Source organism: Haliotis rufescens, unplaced genomic scaffold (assembly GCF_023055435.1).
Source record: "Haliotis rufescens isolate VD_foot unplaced genomic scaffold, xgHalRufe1.0.p SCAF_3, whole genome shotgun sequence".
Lineage (NCBI taxonomy): Eukaryota > Metazoa > Mollusca > Gastropoda > Lepetellida > Haliotidae > Haliotis > Haliotis rufescens.
In genome coordinates this window covers 38,589,792-38,612,721 of record NW_025964001.1, presented here as the reverse complement: position 1 = coordinate 38,612,721, position 22,930 = coordinate 38,589,792, and the positions used below count along the sequence as shown (strand labels likewise).

Genomic DNA, 22,930 nt, shown 5'->3' with positions numbered 1-22,930 from the left:
TTTCTTGTATTGACAGTACTGATACTGATGGAATGTGGCCTCACAGGTTAAAATCTTTATGCTTCTATTGAAACTTTTATGACACTTCAAGTAATTAACACCTATTGTAACTTAGGCTAAATGCAGATGTGGTTTGATAGTGATTCATAAACACATGCTAATTCATGAAAGAGTCCACCCTCTACATCTCCAGTGCCCGCGTTTTGGGTAAACCTACATTGGTTCATCGAAAGAAGATAAAGAGGATTGATGTAATCGGAATCGTACAATCGTCTCTGCTTTCGGAGAATTTATTTGATAAATATGGACAGGTTTTTGTCGCTTTTATATACACGAGAGCCAGAGGGTAATGACTTCCTGTAGTATTTAATATATTTATATTTAATCGAGATAAACTCTTTTGAGTTCCAAAATATATCGTAAAAGTGAAAATGTGTATGCATTGTTACGGAACGAGGGCACAAGGAAATCCACATTTTGTCATCCATGATTAATTGACTTCGGAATGTTTTATGTTTGGTGGGATACGAGATTCCACATACCATTGAAATAGTCGATGACGTCTTGTAGTCGCTGTGCGGAGTCCAGAGCGGCAAGATCGCCGCCATTGCTCTGACATGTTGCGCGAGCTGAATCCCAAGGTAATGTGGAGCGGCGATACGTGTACGTGACAGGACCTACTACAATCACTGGCGCTGTAATTGTTGTGGTTGTTGTTGTAGTGGTATCGATTAAAATTGTTGTGGTAGAAGCTGTAGCCTAATTGGTTGTTGCAGCTTGGGTTAAAGTTTTGCTCTTGGTTGTCGTGTTGGGAATCGTGATTGTAGTGGTAGGAGTTGGTGAAGTGGTGATGGTGGTTGCAGCTGTCGTGGTTGGAATTGTTATTGTGTTGGTAGAAGTTGTTGTAGTGGTGATGGTAGTTGCATTTGTCGTGGTTGGAATTGTATTTGTAGTGGTAGGAGTTGTTGTAGTGGTGATGGTAGTTGCATTTGTCGTGGTTGGAATTGTGATTGTAGTGGTAAGAGTTGTTATTGTCGTGGTGATGGTAGTTGTAGTTGTCGTGGTTAGAATTATGATTGAAGACTGTCGATAATGTTGTGGTTGTAGAAGTTGGTTGTGTTGTCGTGGTCGTATTAATTACTGTCACTACTGCCGAGTTCTGGCTGTCGCATTTGATGACGTGCCTAGGCCAAAAAATAATAGCAAGAACATGGTCACAAGGTATACTTGTTACTCAACGTGTATGTAACCATGTAGCCATGGTTTAGTCAGGTGATAAGGATAAAGAATACATGGATGATAATGTGATTTGATACCAAACCTGTGTATAACCACCTTCTGGTCAGGAAATATGGACAAATATTACATGGATGATAATGTAATTTGATACCAAACCTTAGTGTCACCATGGGCTAGTCAGGCGGAAAAAGGATACATGGTTGAAAATTTAATTTTATCCAACCTGCATGTAACATGTAACCATGGTTTGGTCAGTTGATAAGGGTAAGATACATGCATGATGATGTAATTTGATACCCAACCTACATGTAACATGTGAACTTGGTTTGGTCAGGCGATAAGAATAAAGGATACACGAATGAGAATTTAACCTGATATTCAATGTTACATCCAGCCAGAGCATAAGGGGCCTTTTTCTTCCCTACTGATTGAAACGTTTGCACTTTACGACTACCCGGGTTCAATTCTCCCCATGGTTACAATGTGTGAAACCCATTTCACCCTGCAGTGATATTGGTTAAATATTGCTATAAGCGAACATGCACATACGCGCAGAAACACACACACGGCCACACACACGCACGCACACGAACAAACACACAGAGACATACACACACACACACTGACACAAACATATACCCACAGACACATACACTTAATTACGCACGTATGCACGCATACACACATGCCCGCGCGCGCGCACGCACGCACACACACACTAGCACACAATAACAGACACACACATCCATAGACACACATACGCACACATAGACACATACTCGCACACATAGATACACACACATACACACATCGACAGACACACACATCCTCTATGTACTAAAGGATTCCAGCCCTATGAAGCCCTTGAATATTTCAGTGTATTTAGTCAGGCATTTCTGTGCTGGTAGTCTTTACGTCCTTACATCATCTCATGTACTAATCAGCCTGACTCTCGCATTCATGCACACATAAACACAGACAGAAACACACACATCTGAGCAAGAGTCGTATGACGCTCTTTGAAATATTGGTAGAAGGAGCATGTTCGATTGTTTCGCAAAATTTGTTTTATGTAAACACCAGAGGCTAAGGCGGCTAGAATATTCCTCGACATGAAGGGAAAGTTGACTATAGGAAAGTTGAAGTCCTATCAAAGTCTTGTGGGGAGTGTTTTGTCACTCTGAATGTTTATGCATCGCTCTAAATATGAAACAAATGAGGCGGTCTCACTGTCTCCTTTATTCTAGTTCAGGTGGGTAAATCAGTTCAGGTGGGTAAATCAGTTCAGGTGGGTAAATCAGTTCAGGTGGGTAGACACAGAAAACGATAAAAAGATTTAGAGCATCATGTCACTGTTCCCCCCGGCTTGAAACTTTTGTAAGAGAGAACTTGTTTCCAGTTAACGCTCAAAATACACATTTTAAAATATATAAGCTTTTTCAAAATATGTGATTTTTTTTCTCCGATTTTATCATCAGCAATACAAGTTCAGTGAATAATGTTTGTTCCTTAAAACGTAAAGACAAATTTAAAAAATTCCTAAGAATATCCAGCCAAACTGTGAGTTTATTGTGCAACGTTAAACTCACGAAATATCCCCCAAAAATTCAAATTTCAGGAACAACCAACAGTTTCGTTATCTTATACGAACACCAATGCATCCAAACTGTTCCATTATAGGAACGTGTTGCAGAACGTGGACTTGTCAGCTCGTGATGTAAATTCCACAACTTGTGTCTGAACTAGACTCATTATACTGCTATTAACATGTTAGTCGTATAATCACGGTTGACTTCTCTATTGTTGACAAGAGCAACCTTCTTCAGTTATTCAAATATGAACCAAAATATCGCAAGCAGCTTCCTTCCACTTGGGATCACAGCTGTAACCTTATTAAGGATGTTGGCGAAGCATATACCAAAAAGGGACCAAAAGAGAAGATGAACCTGATCACTGTCTGTCAGTCAGTTGGTGATGTTGTTATTGGTAGAGTGCACAAACTGATTAAGAGGAATCAGAAAGAGAATAAATCCATTTTGTCTCAGCAAGCTGTAATCAAACGTCCAGCTGTCCAACATAAAAAGTTTTTAGTTGTACTCACTGACAATACCTCCAATGCTAATTTCAAAGAGTGTTATACGACTCTTGCTGAAAAGGTTGTTAGATCAGGGTTACAAAATTCAAGGAAGGTCTCAGTAAAGCTTTCAAAAGGTTTTGTGGTTGACATGTGGATTACATTTCCAAATTTGACTCGTCAGTGACAAAAATAATGTCCGATGCAATTCCCTTTTTTGGCTTGTTCCCGTGTTTTTTTCGGGTGAACAACTGGCTTGCCTTTGCATGTGTTTGTGATGAGTGCAACCGATGAGGCAGGATACGCTCGCTTTTAGGTGAACACCTGGTATCATCACTATTTGATAGAGATTCATAAACATATGCTTACGATATGGTTGGAATCGTACAGTGGAATAATGTGTTTGTGTGGAGACGACTTATTATTACAGATGTGGTGTTGTCACTTTATATTCTCTTCTTTGCAGGGCGTTGACATTAAAAAATGCTGGGTTTAAAGGGTATTAACTCGTTGAAACACTTGTTTGTCTGCTAACTCAAAAATGCCGTATGCTGTATATCAGTCATGCAGTTGAGGATGCTGACAGTGACCTCAACATGATATGGTCGATGAGTTCAGTCCTTGTTTAAGTGTCAATATTTCTCCTGGGTTATTGATATACACATTCATCTGAAAAAACCCACACATTTTATAATATAAGTAATTAGCATATTTACCTGTTTGTACGTCTCTTTTGTAGTAAACAGTACCCGAATCTGTTGTAGCTGTGGATGTGAAGACTTTGCAGTGACCGGGGTAGCTACCAGTCACTCTGTTGTAGAAGAAGGACCGACACATCCGCCAAACACGTCATGACACATAGAGTTTTATCCCCGACGCTTCCTCTTACCCACAAAGCACAATCCTTGAAAATATTATTAGCCAGGGATGGCATTGCTCGAAATTGACCCTGTCGTACCTTTAAACAAAATAAACGTCAGTCATGGAGGAACTGTGTATCTAGATTTAATTCCCGCACACCCATGTCCAAGGTGTGGAACATGATTCCAAAGATTGAGGTCAAAGTTTCAAAATTTGGAGTTCACGATCTCAAAGATGGTAATACACCATTGACAAATAAATCTGAAATTGCCAACAATCTTCGTGAAACTTTGACAAATCATTCCTCATCATCCAATTATAACCTTCAATTTCAGAGGAACACGGTACAGGAAAAGAAAAAAGTTTTTTCTTCTGATAATGGTGAGGACTATAATGAAACATTTACACACCATAAAATTGCATACAACCTAAGGTCAAGCTCGTGGCACTGCAGCAGGATCCGACAACATACATTATCAGGTCCTGAAACACATGCCCGATTCATGTTTGGAAACTCTACTTAATATATTTGATGAAATAGGGACAACCAGAAATTTCCCTCCTTAGTGGCACTATGGTATTGTCATTCCTGTACCAAAACCTGGACGAGATCATACAGATCCATCCAATATCATTTACTAGCTTTGTCTATAACACAATGGAGCGTATGATCAACAATCGATTCATCTGGTACGAGAGACCAATAACCTCCCGAATGACATCCAGTGTGGTTTAAAAAACCCCAGAAGCACCACTGATCCTTTTGTCTGTTTAGAATCATTTATTAAAAATTCCACTGTCAACAAACAACATGCTACATCAAGCTTTTTCGACCTAGAGAAGTCATATGATACAACGTGGAACCATGGTATTGCAAAAGATGTGCATGAATGTGTATTGAGGAGCAGATTAACACTGTTCATATGTTAATTTAAACAACAAATAAATATAAGTTCAAGTACGAGTGTGCGTCCCTCGAGGCAACATCCTATCTGTCACACACCTATACTTAATGCGCCATTTGTTATATCAAACGTTTATCAGGATATCATTATCACACATGTAAGTGTTTTCATTAGCCTGTCATTAAATTCGGGATGGAAAAAAGATGGTGTTAGCATGGTTTACGGCTGTATGCGACTTTGTCGTGTTGAAAGATGGTGTTAGCATGGTTCACGTCTGCCTGCGGTTTAAACTTGTCGAGTTGAAAGATGACGGTAGCATAGTTCATGGCTGTGAACTTGAGATCGTCAAGTTGCCTTGTACTTGCCCCTGATATGTTCAACCACCCACATCATTACGCTACCACCCCGATCCTTCCGAATGCTCGCAATACAGTCAAAGCCACAAATACTTTTGCTGTACCCGGTCCTTTCGTATTCTTTTGGTGTTGTTGATTGGACAAAACAAGAAATTTAGGGTATTGACACCCTAACCCATCATGTCAGACAGTAGATGCCACCGTTCTCGCTCTTCCCGTAATCGCTTATATTTACCAATAATAATGGGCGGGCGTGGTTTGATCATCTTCCCGAGGCAAGGAGTTAACTGACTATAAAAGCCCAGTTTCCACCCTTGCCGAACTAGGCTGGTATTATGGAGTTAGATTTTGGCTGGACTAACGAGTCTATGCATAGTCCAATCAAAATCGCGCACCGAAATCGAACTCCGGTTCGTAGAGTGTCATGCAGATTTCGGTCGACTGCAGGATTTGCAAAGCATGTGCACCGCTAACTCGTTGTCAACAGATATTTTCTAAATCTTTTCATGTTTTTAATCAAGGTGCTCACGTGAGTTGATGCACTTCGCGATGTAAGACTCGTTTTATCACAATATAGATCTTGATTATCGATCAGATCGTCTTGACTGGGCGTCACCGTTTTGTTTGAAACAAATGCAAGTAATACGAGAGGTTGAATCTGATTGGTCAGTAGGAGAGGCATAGAAAGGACATAACTCGTAATAGCCACTGGTGGCGCTACGATCGAGCCCAGGAATTCCAGCCTAGTTCGGCAAGGGTGGAAACTGGACTTTTAAAGTCAGTTAACTCTCTTGTCTCGGGAAGATGGGTTTGATTAACGTGGAGGCTCTTCATGGAAGACTTGTATTGTGCACTTTTGCACACATATATTTGTCTGATGATCCTCTTGTGAAGAATGGCAAGACTCGTGATAAAAACAAGGCATTCCACAGTTTTGGTAAACGAGCCAAGGATGTGGGACATAATCCCAATGCATAATTATGATTGTTGAAAGAACAAGGCAAAGGACAAGTAAGAAATATGCAATTCGTTAGAATTATATACTTTCCATTACATGAATTGGTACAGATAATCTAAAATTGTATAAATGATGCAACATCAATACTAATACTGTGAAAAAATGTACTTTAGCTCCTATCTGATTATGCTTATATGTTCACAGCGCTCCCTCGCTTTCGTAACACGTTCCCCCTATAGTACCGCGTTCCCTCGCTATAGTACCGTATTCCCTCGCCTTAGCACAGAATTCCCTCGCTATAGTACCGCGTTCCCTCGCTATAGTACCGCGTTCCCTCGCTATGGTACCGCGTTCCCTCGCTATAGTACTGCGTTCCCTCACCATAGCATCGCGTTCCCTCGCTATAGTACTGCGCTCCCTGCATAAACAAAGGCGTCTGTTTATGCGTTACTTGGCGACCGAGAGATAGAGGTCAAGAAAGTTACCGAACTGAAGTCGTATCTTCGCGACAAGGCCAGTGTGTGTCTGCTAAGAAGTCTGAGCTTGTTTAGAAGGCGAAAGGGGTCAGCAAACTTTGTTATTCAACAATGTCAAGTGCAACAAAGCAGGCAAGTCCACTATTCGACGACTTCAACGACTCGACTCGACTTCTCCTCGAGAGTATTCCTGATCCGCAGAATCTCGCAGTTTGGGAAATGGGACACTTCATTCCTGTATTCACTCACTGGAGTTTAGTCCTGTCTCAGACGTATTCAGCCATGCTATCGTTCGGTGCAAGGTTATACCATCACTGCTTACAAGCAACAAGAAGGAATGCCAAGACCACACCGCATGGATTTGTTTGTCAAAGGTAACAGGCAAGATTCATTCTGCAGACTGCACTTGTGCAGCTGGGTAAGTGGGCCTATTTTGCATTTTTCATATTCAGATTTCTGCTCCCTCCGAAAAGAGATTGCTTCACTCACACTCCACCTATTAATTTCAAGGCAAACAAGCAGTACAGTGCACATGACAAATACTTGCAAATATAAATAATGTATATTGATAATTAGCTTGATAATTACTTTTAGTGCGAAATTGTATGAAAACAAAACTTCAAATAATCCGCATATATACATAATTTTGAGATTCTTCTGAACTTTTCTTTTAATCTTTCAGGGCTGGTGAGACTTGTTATCACATTGCTGTATTGTGCCACTGTTTTGATGACGTAACAACAAGGAGGAAAGCGGGAACTACACATCCTAACAAGTCATGCACCTCCCAACCATGCAAGTGGAATAACCCGCGCAAGAGGAAACTTCGTCCGAAGAGACCACAAGATGTTAACTTTAGAAAGTCATCCCGTGGTGTACATGCAGAGGGTAAAGTGATTGAATTTACTTCCAATTCAGATAAGTGTGATAAGAATTGTGATGAAAAGCAGCTGAGATTAAACCCATTATCAATTGTAAGAGATTTAAACAGAAACGTAAAAGTAAGAACTCAAATGCTGCCTGGTTAAAGTTTTTGTTCAGACACCTCTACACCATCAAATATGAAACCCTCTTTACCTCCCTTCATAACATTTCCTTTTCATATTGTGATCATGTAGATTTCCATTCCATTGATTGTCAGGATGAAATGCTAGCATCATTTAATTGTATGCGTGTGCCAGACAGAGGAAGATGCCCACCATATTGAGACTTTAACAAGAGGTCAGCATAAAACTGACCTGTGGTTAGATGCCTGGAGTGAAAGACGTACTTCTAAATTTGGAGATGTTGTGTTGATGCATATTGACACAAAGACGGATAATCTTCTCAAAGATGTATGTGACTTCAAAGACATTTCTAATATCAGTTATTGTAAATGGTGAACCAGCCATGAACCTGCAGCACGCAAGGTCTAACAAACAGCAAACCCGAACTGTGTCTGTGTTGTACAGAATGGTCTTATCGTTAATCCAAAGTAACCTCACCTAGGTGCTAACCCATTGGGTTTGATACAAACTTTTTCATGGGCATACTGGGAAAATGTCCTGCACTTTGTGACTGGAAATGGAGGGAGCCCATGGAGTGTGCCAAGGATTCTCGATTCTTCTGTTCTTTTGATGAAAATGGCTGTGTTCGGCTTAAAAAGGTCTCATAGATATGATCATAAAATTCGGGGTCAAATGGCTATCGCTGAAAAACTGTGGTGTGATTTCATGGTTTGCACTTTGAATTGGTTGACTGTTAACAGAATTAGATTTGATGAAAAAGTCTGGAATGACATACTGACTCAATTGAACAAATTTTACCTCATTAATGTCCTACGAGACTTATACTCAAGAAGTGTGAAAAGGGGTATTCCACTGTATAATTAAGTACTAAGATTTCAAATGTAAATAGGTATATGTATGTTGTATATGCATGTATATCTTAACACTATTGTCTGACTTATGTGCACATAAACTGTATGAACAATCTGACTATGGTCCATATGATTGGATGATATAGTGCGCATGCTATATCTTGATGGCGCGCTTCACTGGATTATGTAATGATGGTTCCTGCCTATATGGACACTGTGTCGCATTTAGATTAGTTAACTTGAATGAATGATGTATTAAACTGTCCGACTTTGATACTTGAACCTGATAAAGAGTGATAGATAGGACTGCGGTAGATAAGTATGCAAATAGGTGTATAAATGTAGTATATGCATGTTATATGAAGTTCTCAGGTCTTACTTGTCTGCACGTATACTGTATGAACAATCTGATAACGGTCCATATGATTAGACGATGTACCACTATATTGATGTTCATATGGCTGGATTATATACATACTATTGCTTTGTTGTACACTGTGCAGGCAATTAGACTGGTATATTTGAATGGATCTTGCATTGAACTGTATGATTTTGATACTAAAAGCTGATTTAGAGAAAAAAGATAGGTCTGCAGCCGATATGTATACAAATAGGTGTCTAATATGTGGTATATACATGTATATTTGTATGCCATGGACGTACCGAAGAGTATCTTTATTGAATGAACAATCTGATTGCCTTCCAAATGACTGGATAATGTATGGTTGGATATTGGGGCGCACATGACTGGAACATGTCATGATGGTAACTGCTTAAATTACAATGTGCTGGCTGATACCATGAGTGTGGTTTACCATTACTTCACTTTCAAAGTTCTTGAATCTTCTTTATAATTGAATTGCTTCACCTCTTGTATTTGATATTAATTCTACAAACAATATACATCACATATAAATAATTGTGTTGTTTTTCCTCACACTTAGCATGTTGCGTTTCTTTAAAGCTTTGTCATCTGTTTTGATAGCATGTAGCAGCTTTGCAGCTTAAATATACAAGTCATGCTTTTAAACATGTACATGTCAAAAACAATGATAACCAAGACACAAATAAATCGTTAAAATTATTTAATTGTTGAACTGATGTTCAGATCAATATTGACTCACCACCAACAAAATCGGTTCAAAATGGATTGCTGTTGAACAGCTAGAGGGACATTATTATTACAGTTTATTATTCAGCGTGGTTACTATTTTCAAATTTCCTTGACCATTCAGTATAACAAATTCAAGTCAAGTATTTATTGCAGTATTTAGACCTTCGCCTCACAGTATGTTTTAGAAACATGAATATAAATCATATGAAAAATTACTATTTGGTATTTACATATGGAAAAAAAGCGAATGAATCAAAACATGTCATAAGGCACAATAAAGTAGCTTTAGTAAATTATCTCCCTTTGTGTGGGTTCAGCTGTTCACAGTTCACAAGCTTTCCTAAATAGCGTACTGCACAATATGAACAAAGACACATTTTCAAACATACTGTCAACAGTCAATTTTTAACGAATGTTTCCATATTAGTTTATTACATTGGTGTCCTGACCTGCTCTACAGCTAAGATGGGTACCCATGACATGACAAATTTGACTTTGTTTTACTACACACAATCTTCTGGTTGTATACACATCATACTGGTGTTCCTTTTAAAAATGGCAAAGTTTTCATTAACAAGAAAACTGACCATCGGTAACAGTGTAATGAATCCTTCCAAAGAAATATGACATAGAATTTCTTATGTGCAGACAAAAACCTCCAGGGGCCAGGGGCCAGACCTTTACCAGAATAGATCCAACAGGAAAACTGTCTGAGAAATATGTTACAGGCCTACTAAAGGTCTTCTCAAGACCCAATTTGTCAAACAAACAATAAAAAATAAAACAGTCATCATTTACAAGCTTTCACACTCCAAGAAAACATGTTAAAGTGTGATTAAAGTAACTTGTACTCTGACCTAAGCCACACCCCTAACAAATTCATATGAATGAATATCATTTAAGAACAAGAGGCGGTTGTTCACATACGAACAAATACATCTATGCCATATTTTTGTTACCTGTGAAGCCATTGTGATTTGAACAGTTCCTTGTATTATGCGAAAGTTTTTAATTCTTTCTATTTGAGGCTCAACATGATTCCGCAAATGGGCAATATTCAAATGGGCATTCACCTCATGTTCAGTCAGTTTTTGCTTTTTAGTTTTAAATGGGGAATACTGAGATCAATACCTCTAGGTGTAGTTAAATCAGAGATAAAACCTTTAGCTGCCATAAAAGTATCACCTTGCTCACACGGTTCAACAAGACCAATACGTCTGGTGATATGTTTGTCGCTTATACTACCACAATACAAATCTGAAGAGAGTGTTACCACACCAGTTGGACTTATCCCAATCAATGCCTTGTAGGTCGTATGTGACTTGTAGTCGCTGTATAAAAGTGACTGTAGCTGAAGTGAACTAGGGGTCTCCGTCCATTTCTCTGCAATCTACAACCACTCTATATATTTTATACTAAATGACTCGGGCATAGTTGCATTTACATTTTCCCTACTTGGCCGCTGCATCAATAATGAGAACTGAACATACAAATAGTCAAACCACTTGTGGCAGAGTCTGCTGCAAGTTGCACGTGACATTCTAAATCTGTGCGCTAAATCATCTAGTAACAGACCCAATATCAGTCTCATTAGAATCATGAAAATATCACCAATCTGCCTCATATCATGTGGCATCCCACCATGAGATGTTTCAGAGTAAATCTGTTCATTATGCATTTCATCAAACAAACCTCAAATGTTGATGAATCTGGCAGTCCAGTGTCGAACATAACACTTTTATGGGAGCACCTGATGTCATCATAGGTCAATGTTGGTTTGTGAGTTGATGATTCATCTGCCAGCATAACAATAGATAATTTCATTTTCTAATATCTGGCTTCCAGCTGATGTGACAGGTTCTGAATTTGTTTGGGTACATTAAGTGACATAGCGACTGGTCAACGTTTGAGAACCAGAGTAGTCATGATGACAGAGGGAACAATTTCTGCAGTTATACGTGAATCCTCTGCAGACACATCACACAGACTTGTAACCTCCATATGTGAAGCAATGTCCTCCACATGATCAAAATGCATATCCTCGCCAATACCTTGATCCAAAACATGTGGTTCCAGGCTCAAGATGTAGAAGGAGAAGATAAAATAATCAAACTATGAATATTTTTTAGAAAGTTATGTACTTATTCAGGAAAAATATATTCGCTTATTTTCAAGAATAAACGTTTGAGAAATTTATAAGAACTATTAAGAGGGATAAGGATACAATACCTACCAAACTGTTTTATGAGTGCCATTCATGTATAAGTATGTGTATATTTTATTTACAATTCTCATTTATGAACGCAAAATTTATCATGAATAAAATAAGAAATATTAAACATTAAACTCAGTACTTGATCTAAATATGTACATAAGATACAATGTAGGTATTGGCTCCTAAGTCACCAGTTGTAGGAAAGCCTAATGGAATAACTTGCTTTAACAATAACCCTTTGGTTGCACCAAAATGACTGGAGCAAACGAAATAACATCAGGGTCTTAGGTTAGCTATATCTTTTTCTCTAACAAACTTACCGAAAGTTTCTATTTTGATTTACTGGAACCAAAAGCCGGATTTACTGTTGGCATTTTCATGGGAAATAGGTTCCTCGTGCTTGCAAGTAGTTTCATGCTAATGCCGCAAAATAACAAGAAAACTTTAACATGACAGTTAAAAGAACTTTGAGTCTCAATAACACGTGAATGTCTGATGAGAATGATTCTGGTATCTTTGCTACCTGATAAAAACATAATTTAAATCGCTAAGGCGCATTATTTGCTGTGCAGGGTTGGTCATGCCAGTAACCTGCCAGTGGATTGTGAGTTCGAATCCCGGTTCACCCAGACTATTCTTCAAGGTTTGTCAGCGCCATACCCGTACTCGTGGGTTTCACCAACGTGCTAAACGTACGTGACCAGCATCATTATCACTTCGGGCTGCGTTAAATCCAACTCACTCACTCATCCACTTTTTGCAAAAATATATTAACCATAGCTTGAAATGTGCGTTTGTAACTCTGACAGCTGCATGAAGTGTCCACTTCAAATAACGTAGTTGTTTTAAAACACTAATTAAATTAATATATATTCTCGCATTTTCAGCAATGTTCAATTACACACTTGTCCCATATCAGCAATCAAATATATTTCACATATCGATACCACAAGCCCATTACACGAACAGGTAAATGTATGGAAACATTCAGCTGAGTTTGACCAGACTGGCCAATTCTGCATAGCGAATTGCAGCGCATTAGGTGACGTATCCGCCCTTAAGAAAAGAAAGTACATGTACATGGTGTATTTTTCGCAGTATATTCTTCTTCTGTCAGTGTTGTTCATTCCACTTACTGAAGGAAATGCGAGTGTATAGAGAGGGAACGGTATAGATATTATTTTTATCCATGGACAAAAGGAGCTTCTGTTCTTATGTCAAATGCGAGGGCAACTTATATGAGAAAAAGATATTATTATTTGAGGTTTGTAATGAAAGACATTGTAGTGAAACAATGATAATTTCATGTCTACATAATAAATATAAACGTTCTTTCTGAGTGGTATTTATGATAAAATATACATTCTGTTCTTCCCTAACCCTCCAATAAACTATTAAAGATGAGTTTCACTCAAGCAGGAGTCTGACAGATGAAGCTAGAACTGAAAATAGAACAGCGGTAGGTTCTATATGTCATCTTTTTGAAAGGGGCCGTATATCCGCAACTCTGTGTCGCTCGGGGATATCCACTAGCCCATATGTCGTTGCTGTCCATGAGGGCGCCGTTAGTCCAGTAGAGTTTCCCATCAGCGGCACTTCGGGTGATACCCACCAATAGAGAGTTGGCCACGGTCTGCCTCATCCTTTTCCTGTCTGTAAAGAAAGTAAGAGAGCAATTTCACTCTCTAGTTACTTCTATAGTTTATAGTGAAAAAGGCATCATATAAGTGATGACAGGACGTGCTTACAAGCCACGTTCAATTTGGTTCAAATAATTCACAAAGAAGTAATTGAAGTGGGCGAGTGAGTTTGGTTTCACGCCACTCAGATGTAAAACGGCGTGTCAACTTGATGTGGAGAAAGCCAGAAGGGAAGCAGGGTCTAGACGTCCACTGCTTTCGTGATATCCACGAGCACGGATGTGGTGCTGACAAACCTAGACACATAAGCAGGGCGAATCTGTGATTCGAATCCGTGATCATAGGTTTTTGGTAGGCCAAATTATGCAAGGGCGCCTTTTCGACTAATCATCGATCTCATTCAACCATTCTTTAATCCATATGAAATATTTGTGAACTTTTTTGGTGGCTATTTAGACTTGAATGAATGAAACATATCGCTTCAAACAAATGATATCCGTTAATCAAGTACAATAAGGTACGCTGAAGCTCTCAGATATTAATACATGCCATATCTATAACATACAGTCTAGCAAGACACAGTTACACGCTAACCAACTCGAATAATACAAATTCCGACAAAACAGAAGCATTTCTGTATACTCACTATCTAGGAATATCTTCACTGCGTCGAACCTTTCCTGTGTGTCCAGTGACGCCATATCACCTCCATTCTGTATGCATGTTGTGCGAGCGTCATCCCAGTATGTTCTGGTGACATGGTATGTGTATGTGACTGGTCCCGTTACAGGAGCTGCCACAGTCGTCGTAGTTGTAGTTGTGGTCGTAGTGGTAGTGGTTGTGGTTGTAGTAGTGGGAAGTGTTATAGTTGTGACAATAGTTGTTGGCGCTGCAGTTGTGGTTGGAACTGCAGTTGTTGAATCTAAATAGAAATGTTTACATTTGTTTTAGAACCATTTTGAGTTGTATTTTTCGATTTTCTAGAATTCTGTCCTAAATTGACAGTTGGGTGTGTGTGTGTGTGTGAGGAGGGTGTGTGTGTGTGAGGAGGGTGTGTGTGTGTGAGGAGGGTGTGTGTGTGTGTGTGTGTGTGTGTGTGTGTGTGTGTGTGTGTGTGGATCGTGCAGATCTTACAATTACCACTTTTGTATGCCATTCATCATATGAAGGATCAATCAATGAAAATCAATGATACGTGACCACAATAACGCCGCAATCCTCGCTACTTCGCATCTTTTTAAGAGGCATTAAAGTCCCCTTCTCGTGGATCTGCTTCTTTATGCATATGAATCGCAATTTCTATTTGGATTGGCATAGTCAAAGTCGAAACTAGGTAATTTGTCCAAGATAATTAACTTATGCTTTATGTATATCGATGATCTGATATCGTTCAATGATAATCAAATATCCAATTCCCTTCAAATGATTTACCCACCTGAACTAGAAATAAAGGAGACCAGTGAGACCGACGCATCTGTTTCATCATGTAGATCTTTGCATAAAGAGTCACAAAACACAAGACTGTGTGACAACTTTCCAATAGTCAACTTTCCCTTCATGTCGAACAATAGTCCAGCAGCTCTAGCCTTTGGTGTTTACATTTCACAACTTTTAAGGTATAATCTAGCATTCTCTTTCTACCAAGATTTCAAAGAGCGTCATACAACCCTTTCTTAGAAGTTGTTTGATCAAGGTTACAATATTCAAGGCCTTGAAGTAAAGCTTTTAAAACGTTTTATGGTTGACATGTGGATGACATTTCCAAATTTGACGCATCAGTGACAAACATGCTGTTTGATGGAATTCCCTATTTTGACTTGTACCACATGTTCCCGTGTTTATTCAGGTGAACAATTGACTTGCCTTTGCATGTGTTTGTGACGGGTGTCACCGGTGGGGCAGGTGAATTGGCGTCCAACGCACTCGATATCTACCCCACTGCAAACGCGATCGGCGGTGATTGTTGGTCAGAATTGTGAATCTGGCTGGTCTCCTCGCAACAATCCAGTCACGTCGAAGACTGCGACGTACAGTCTGTGCCGATATTCGACAAAGGCTAGACAGTGATTGTTGGTGGTTCGAATCAACGATTATGACGGACGCTCGTAACGGGGAACCGCTCCTTGGTCGGTCTCTGACAGCGTTTGTTTGCTGTCACCGCTGCCATAACGTCTAAATGAAGATTCTATGCACGCTCAGTCGCCAGGCATCTTTACGCAGCGACGTTCCTGTCTTGAGCATACCTATGGACCTCGGATGATTGAAATTTGATGTTTTGTCCGTGTTGCAGTTGTCAAGACAAGTAGAAACAATGTAAACCGAATCCCTGCAACACGCACGCTATGATACCCTCGGTTACATCATCAACTGCAAAATTGCTGCATGAAAGACACATTTTGCAACCAGATCATGCTTTTCTGTTGACGTTGCGTTTGTGCTACATATTTTCATATTTTTCGTATCCGATTTGAACAAAAGAAATGTTTTCCTTTTATCCAAACGATTGAAAAAAGGGGTGGCACAGTGTATACACATATATCACCCATACCACACTCACCAATATGTCCAGTCTCGCTACGTGTTGGTTATGCCTGTTGGATGTCAGCAGCTGTTGATAAATTACGATGGTCGTGTTCTAACCTGATGTCAGTTTCAGTCCCTTTTCGCGGTTTTGACTCCCGCCAGTATGCAACTCATTCCTTTCGAATCGGCGCTGCTCGGTCGGCAGCAATGGACAGGGTAGATCATCAAAAATTCCAGAATATGGTAGATGCATGTCAATTCTCGTGCTCTCAGCATTACATTGGTGATAGGTGACAGAACCTAGCAGGAGCTGCCCTCAGTGATTGCAGGTCATGGTCCTACTAGTTGGAAGGTGAAAGGGTTCAACTTTTATGGTTGAAGCAAATACAGATCGGTTGTTGTCATCAAGCAACATCCAAGGAGGCTGATCATACACCTGGGTTCAACGACTTTTGTGTCAAAGCTGGACTCCATCTGCATGTTGATATCTGTGGAACCTATTACACACATGTCTTTGCCTCTCTCACTTCACACTGATGTTGTCTTAGATGCTTTCTTGCAGGGTATGGCGAGGGGCCAACAATTGTGGGCAAGGTCGAAACAGCAAGGAAGAAGCTTCATCGTTGGATTGCCAATTGCGTGAAAAAATTAGTGGCCAGGCACGACCATATTGACCCAATGTACAACAGAGATAGTGTGCAAGCACACATGGGTACTTCATAAGGAGTGAGTGAGTTGGTTTTAATCCCGCTTTTAACAGTATTTCAGTTATATCACGGCGTGTCAGCTTAATGTGGGAGGAAAGCCCAAAGTGATGCAGGTCTCAGACGTTTACCACTTCGGTGAAACCCATGAGCACGGGTATGGTCCTGACAAACCTAGAAACATAATCGGGACGAACCGGGATTCGAACCCACAATCATAGGTTTCTCGCATGCCCAAGGGGCGCAAATCTGCACAGCGAATCGCGGTGCCTTAGACGACTGGGCAAGCCGTGCCACGTCATAAGGGACGTCACCCACGTTTGTACATTGTAACGCAGGTAGTGTACACTTGTGAGCATAGGGCGGGTAATTCCAAACAGGGGAGACCAACATATGTTATGGATTGGCTGCAAAAGTAGCGCTGGTGTCATGGCTTGGGTGAGCACTATCCATATCACCGGGCAAAAACCACAGCCTTAAGCCTTGTCTGCTCAGAGTCCAGCAGAGAGAGTGTTAGCTTGTTAAACTTGTTCTCACATTAAGAGTTAAACGAATCATGAAGTTAGGATATTGAATTGCATTGGATCTCTCACCCGCACCGGTTTCCTTTTGAAACGTTTTGAAAGTAACAGATGAGCGCACACCCACGCTTTGGCGCACTCAGACGCAGACAACCATTATCAACTCATCAAGGTATTGTGAGTATTCACAAAGGTATTGATCTTCTCGATGGTCATGCCGTAAAGTAGATACGTTTAATATGTACACTGTTGATTGTAGGAGGTGAACGGTTTGATGTATTGTTGGTAGTTACGTACATTGTTGATTGCAGGAGGTGAACGGCGTGGTGTGTTGTTGGTAGTTACGTACATTGTTGATTGTAGGTGGTGAACGGTATGGTGTATTGTGGGTAGTTACGGACATTGTTGATTGTAGGTCGTGAATGGTATGGTGTGTTGTAGGTAGTTACGTACATACTTTATTGTTGGTGGTTAACGGTATGGTGTGTTGTGGGTAGTTACGGACATTGTTGATTGAAGGAGGTAAACGGTATGGTGTGTTGTAGGTGGTTACGTACACTGTTGATTGAAGGAGGTGAACGGCATGGTGTGTTGTGGGTAGTTACGTACATTGTTGATTGTAGGTAGTGAAGGGTATGGTGTATTGTGGGTAGTTACGTACATTGTTGATTGTAGGAGGTGAACGGTATGGTGTGTTGTGGGTAGTTACGTACATTGTTGATTGTAGATGGTGAACAGTATGGTGTATTGTGGGTAGTTACGTACATTGTTGATTGTAGATGGTGGACGGTATGGTGTATTGTGGGTAGTTACGTACATTGTTGATTGTAGATGGTGAACAGTATGGTGTATTGTGGGTAGTTACGTACATTGTTGATTGTAGATGGTGGACGGTTTGGTGTATTGTGTGTAGTTACGCACATTGTTGATTGTAGGAGGTGGACGCTGTGGTGTATTGTAGGTGGTTACGTACACTGTTGATTGCAGGAGGTGGACGGTATGGTGTGTTGTAGGTAGTTACGTACACTGTTGATTGTAGGAGGTGAACGGTATGGTGTGTTGTAGGTAGTTACGTACACTGTTGATTGCAGGAGGTGGACGGTATGGTGTGTTGTAGGTAGTTACGTACACTGTTGATTGTAGGAGGTGAACGGTTTGGTGTATTGTTGGTAGTTACGTACATTGTTGATTGTTGGCGGTAAACAGTATGGTGTATTGTGGGTAGTTACGTACATTGTTGATTGTTGGTGGTGAACGGCATGGTGTCTTGTGGGTAGTTACGTACATTGTTGATTGTAGATGGTGAACAGTATGGTGTATTGTGGGTAGTTACGTACATTGTTGATTGTTTTTGGTGAACGGTATGGTGTATTGTGGGTAGTTACGGACATTGTTGATTGTAGGAGGTAAACGGTATGGTGTGTTGTAGGTGGTTACGTACACTGTTGATTGTAGGTAGTGAACGGTATGGTGAATTGTGGGTAGTTACGTACACTGTTGAGTGTTGGCGATAAACGGTATGGGGTATTGTGGGTAGTTACGGACATTGTTGATTGTAGGTCGTGATCGGTATGGTGTGTTGTGGGTAGTTACGGACATTGTTGATTGTAGGTCGTGAATGGTATGGTGTGTTGTAGGTAGTTACGTACATTGTTGATTGTAGGAGGTGAACGGTATGGTGTATTGTGGGTAGTTACGTACATTTTTGAGTGTTGGCGATAAACGGTATGATGTGTTGTGGGTAGTTACGGACATTGTTGAATGTAGGTCGTGAACGGTATGGTGTGTTGTGGGTAGTTATGTACATACTTTATTGTGAATGGAACTTTCAACATAAAAGATGGTGTTATTTATTTTATATTATTAGGCCAGACTATTTGTGTCTAGTATTGCGGATCTTCTAAACTAAATGAAATATAGTTTCAATAAGACTTAATGTGTGGCTTGATCTGCATAATACACCAACTCAGCAATGTTTACAGCAGACAAGATAAACGTCATTGACGCGTTAACCGAATCTAGTATATAATATTTGTCGCTGCTTTATAATTGTAATGTCAACATATCAATGTTTTCGCAATCAAAAAAGCAATACAGCGGGAAGCCTCATACTGTGCCCTGTCATACTATTCCATGCGCTTAAATGGCGATAATTGGCGTTATTTTTAATATAAAGATGTATAATTCAGATACATTTAAAAAAAATATTGCTTCCAACATGGTCCTCAGTATGGTGACCTCACTTTAATTGCTGGTGATATATAGCCCAATTTCATCTATTGTAATGTATTGTCATATTTTATGGTTATGTACTAGTTTTAAACATATATCTGTGATAATTTAGTTGTTTTACTGTCCTTTGTCAACTGAATTTGAGACAGTTTACATATATATTATTAAAGTCAAATTTTGTCTCGTCACGATATAGCTGCAATATTGCCGATGTGACGTTAAATATTAACTCACTCACTACAACATTTTTGTCAGTGATACTGGGTATTTTAAACTTAAACACGGGTATATCAGGGAGGAAATGTGCATGTAAAACAATGCCTAGCATACAGTAAATACAATTGAAATTGGAAATAATTATGTGTTGGGTTGTTTATGTTTCACATTTTCATTTATCAAGTTTAGCTGAAGCTAGAGGAGGCAGTTTCGGATTGCGCACTATATTGAATAATATTTTTCCCAAAACATGTATCAAAGAATGGGGGTTGAGGTTGAGGGTTACGAATTATATTCGAGTGTGCAGAATACACCAGGAAATATCAATTTGGCCCAATAAATCCGTACTACGAACATTTGTTTATTGATCTGTTTAAAAAATAAATGAAAATATTTTCCCGCCTCCGTCCACATAATTTGGTCCAAAGAATCCAAGCCAAATAAAAAGATCTGTCCTTATTTTGAAAATATATATTTCAAAATATACATGATTTTAAACAGGATATCATTATCTTAACGAAAGGTATTTACAAAGTATGTACATCTTAAGTTTGAAAACATATTATATGTTGAACCTATATTGTGCTTTGAATATGTATATTGTTTCAAGGTATTTATGTTATTTTTCTACAAAACAGTATTACACTTTAACGCCTGCCCACTTTACAACATAACAACCCATAAATATGGATCACATTTTAAGAAAATAAATACTTTTTAAATATTTTTGTTTCAACTAGTATTTGTGCAAAATATGAGTAACATACCTACATGGCAAATCAATCTAAACAACGAGGCATTGTGGTTTCACTAACCTGCTGGTGTTTTGTTTTCATAGTAGATGGTGTTCGCTTCTTTCGTCGCCAACAACGGTGTTCTGTAAACCGTAGAATGTCCGATGCAGTTAGAAGAGGCTTTGTTGAAAAACACAGACTTGCAGTTCAGATCCCCCAAACAGGCAATAATGCAAGTGGATAAACGCCCAGAGCTTTTCCTCGACCACAAAGCGGAGACCGTCACAACATAACCGTTGAAACCTTCCAGTCTCATGAAATAACCATTTCGTATGCCCCCAATTGTTAGAACATGCCGAATTAAAATGATAAAAGTGATAATCCTCAGACAATGCCATTTGACGTCCATCTCCACCAGAGAATGTGTATAGGAGGATGACGAAGCTCCCCTCAATTTGTTCAGTTAAGTGACAGTCACTTTAATTATCGCCAGTTTTATGTTCATGTTGTTAATGCCGAGTCGGCATCTTTGGATTATTAATGACTCCCTGTTTGACAACCAGTGCATGTATTGCTTTTGAAATTCTTTTGCCTTTTGTGTTTTCTTTGCTTTCAGTATTAACTATGGTCTCCAGTGAAGTTGCCTACTAGGCTGGGTTCCTATAATCTGAACAACTGAGTGAGTGAGTTGGGTTTAACGCCGCTTTTAATAGTATTCCTGTTATTTCGCGGCGTGTCAGCTTAATGTGGAAAACCGATGCAATGCAGGTTTCTTGCGTACTAAAGGGACGCAACTCTGCACAGCGAATCGCGGCGCCTTAGACAACTGCCACCCCCACCCCCCCACCCCACCCCCCCCCCCCTACACACACACACACGCCCCCCCCCAACCCCCAACGACTGTAATTGTTTCTTTGAATATTTTTTGTTTAAAACCGCGTACAGTAATATTCCATTTTTATGTCAGTGGCCTGCACAACACAATGACTGACATCTAGCTAGAGGATTGAGCAAATGGGAAAGCTAACTGTAAATTGTAAATTGCTTGATAAAAATGACTACGCTTCGGTCTGTTACAAAAAGAAAAGTACTTTGTTACAATATTTTAAAGAAAATTAGGTTCATAGAATTATTTAACAAATATAAGGTTTTGCACAATAGGCACTTATGGCATCATCATCTAGATATCATTGATGGCCATAGTTGGCAAAAATGCGAATTTAATTTCAACTCGGAAAATGCTTAACCCAATTCCTTACATGAATGTGTGTAACAATAGACATAATCTACTATCATATTGACATCATACACCATCTTAAGAAAATAGGTTTTCGTATGCGACACAGATATTGAGAGTTCGTAAATTGTCATCTGTTTTGCATTTATTCTATGAATTCTATACTAACCGTAACATGGATTAATTTAGTGATATCATATTAAATATCAATATTTGGTCAATATGCTGGCTAGTAATTATTGTTTTGTAACTGTTTACTGTAAGATTGATATATATCATCAATCCTGTATGGTTGGAAATATTGTAGAATTTCAAAGTGGTGGTTACAATTATTTATATATGTTTCAGTAAGTATAATGGTAGCCCTTTATATGTTATCTAGTTAACAAGAAATATATTTGATCAATATATTATCCTTTATACAGACTCTATAGTCAGTTTCATTATTATGCCATGTTATTGTAATAGTCTTTATGTCAACAGATATTTAGTTGTGTAAACATGTGATCATATAAAGTCCCTTGTGTAATGTATTACTGTGTTATACATGTATATTATTATAGACAGACACATTTATGTACTTAGTTCATCATGATGGTATGTTCACCTCGTGTGATTTTATTTTATGTATATTGTTTTTTATATATTATTATTATTATTATTATTATTACAGAGTGTCTTCTTCCACTAACATGGAATAAACCGATATCAACTCACAACCTGTAGCCTGCGCTTTATGAACATAAGACCCTAACACCACTATCTCATGGCTGCAACAATGGATCCCCCAGTGAGGATATTTGTGTAACGCCAGTAGCCGATACAGAACAGCATTCAACTGTTTGCCTCCGAGAGATGGATCAACTGTTTGCCTTCGAGAGATGGATCTAATGTTCCACGTCTGATACCAGTCCGGATTTAGACTTGTGCCTTATGCAGGGTGAGAACTTATATAAGGACTATATAGTGGCGTGACTGTCATGACATTATAACAGTGATTTGTGGTTTTCTATGTATCTGCCACTTTTGAACTTTTTGTGCATTGAAAGAAATCAGGGATGGCCATG

At 39.3% G+C, this 22,930-nt stretch overlaps 1 protein-coding gene across 1 annotated transcript; it reads right to left on the bottom strand.

Annotated features, from left to right (window-relative positions):
- Nucleotides 1-12,059: 12,059 nt before the first annotated feature.
- On the bottom strand, nucleotides 12,060-21,040 carry LOC124120452 (cell wall protein DAN4-like). Its single transcript, XM_046483278.2, has 3 exons — nucleotides 20,708-21,040; nucleotides 14,343-14,618; nucleotides 12,060-13,709 (listed from the first exon to the last, which is right to left on the bottom strand). Exons 1-3 carry the CDS (start codon nucleotides 21,033-21,035, stop codon nucleotides 13,468-13,470), a joined length of 846 nt encoding a protein of 281 aa, XP_046339234.1. The 5' UTR covers nucleotides 21,036-21,040; the 3' UTR covers nucleotides 12,060-13,467.
- Between the last annotated feature and the right edge of the window lie 1,890 nt (nucleotides 21,041-22,930).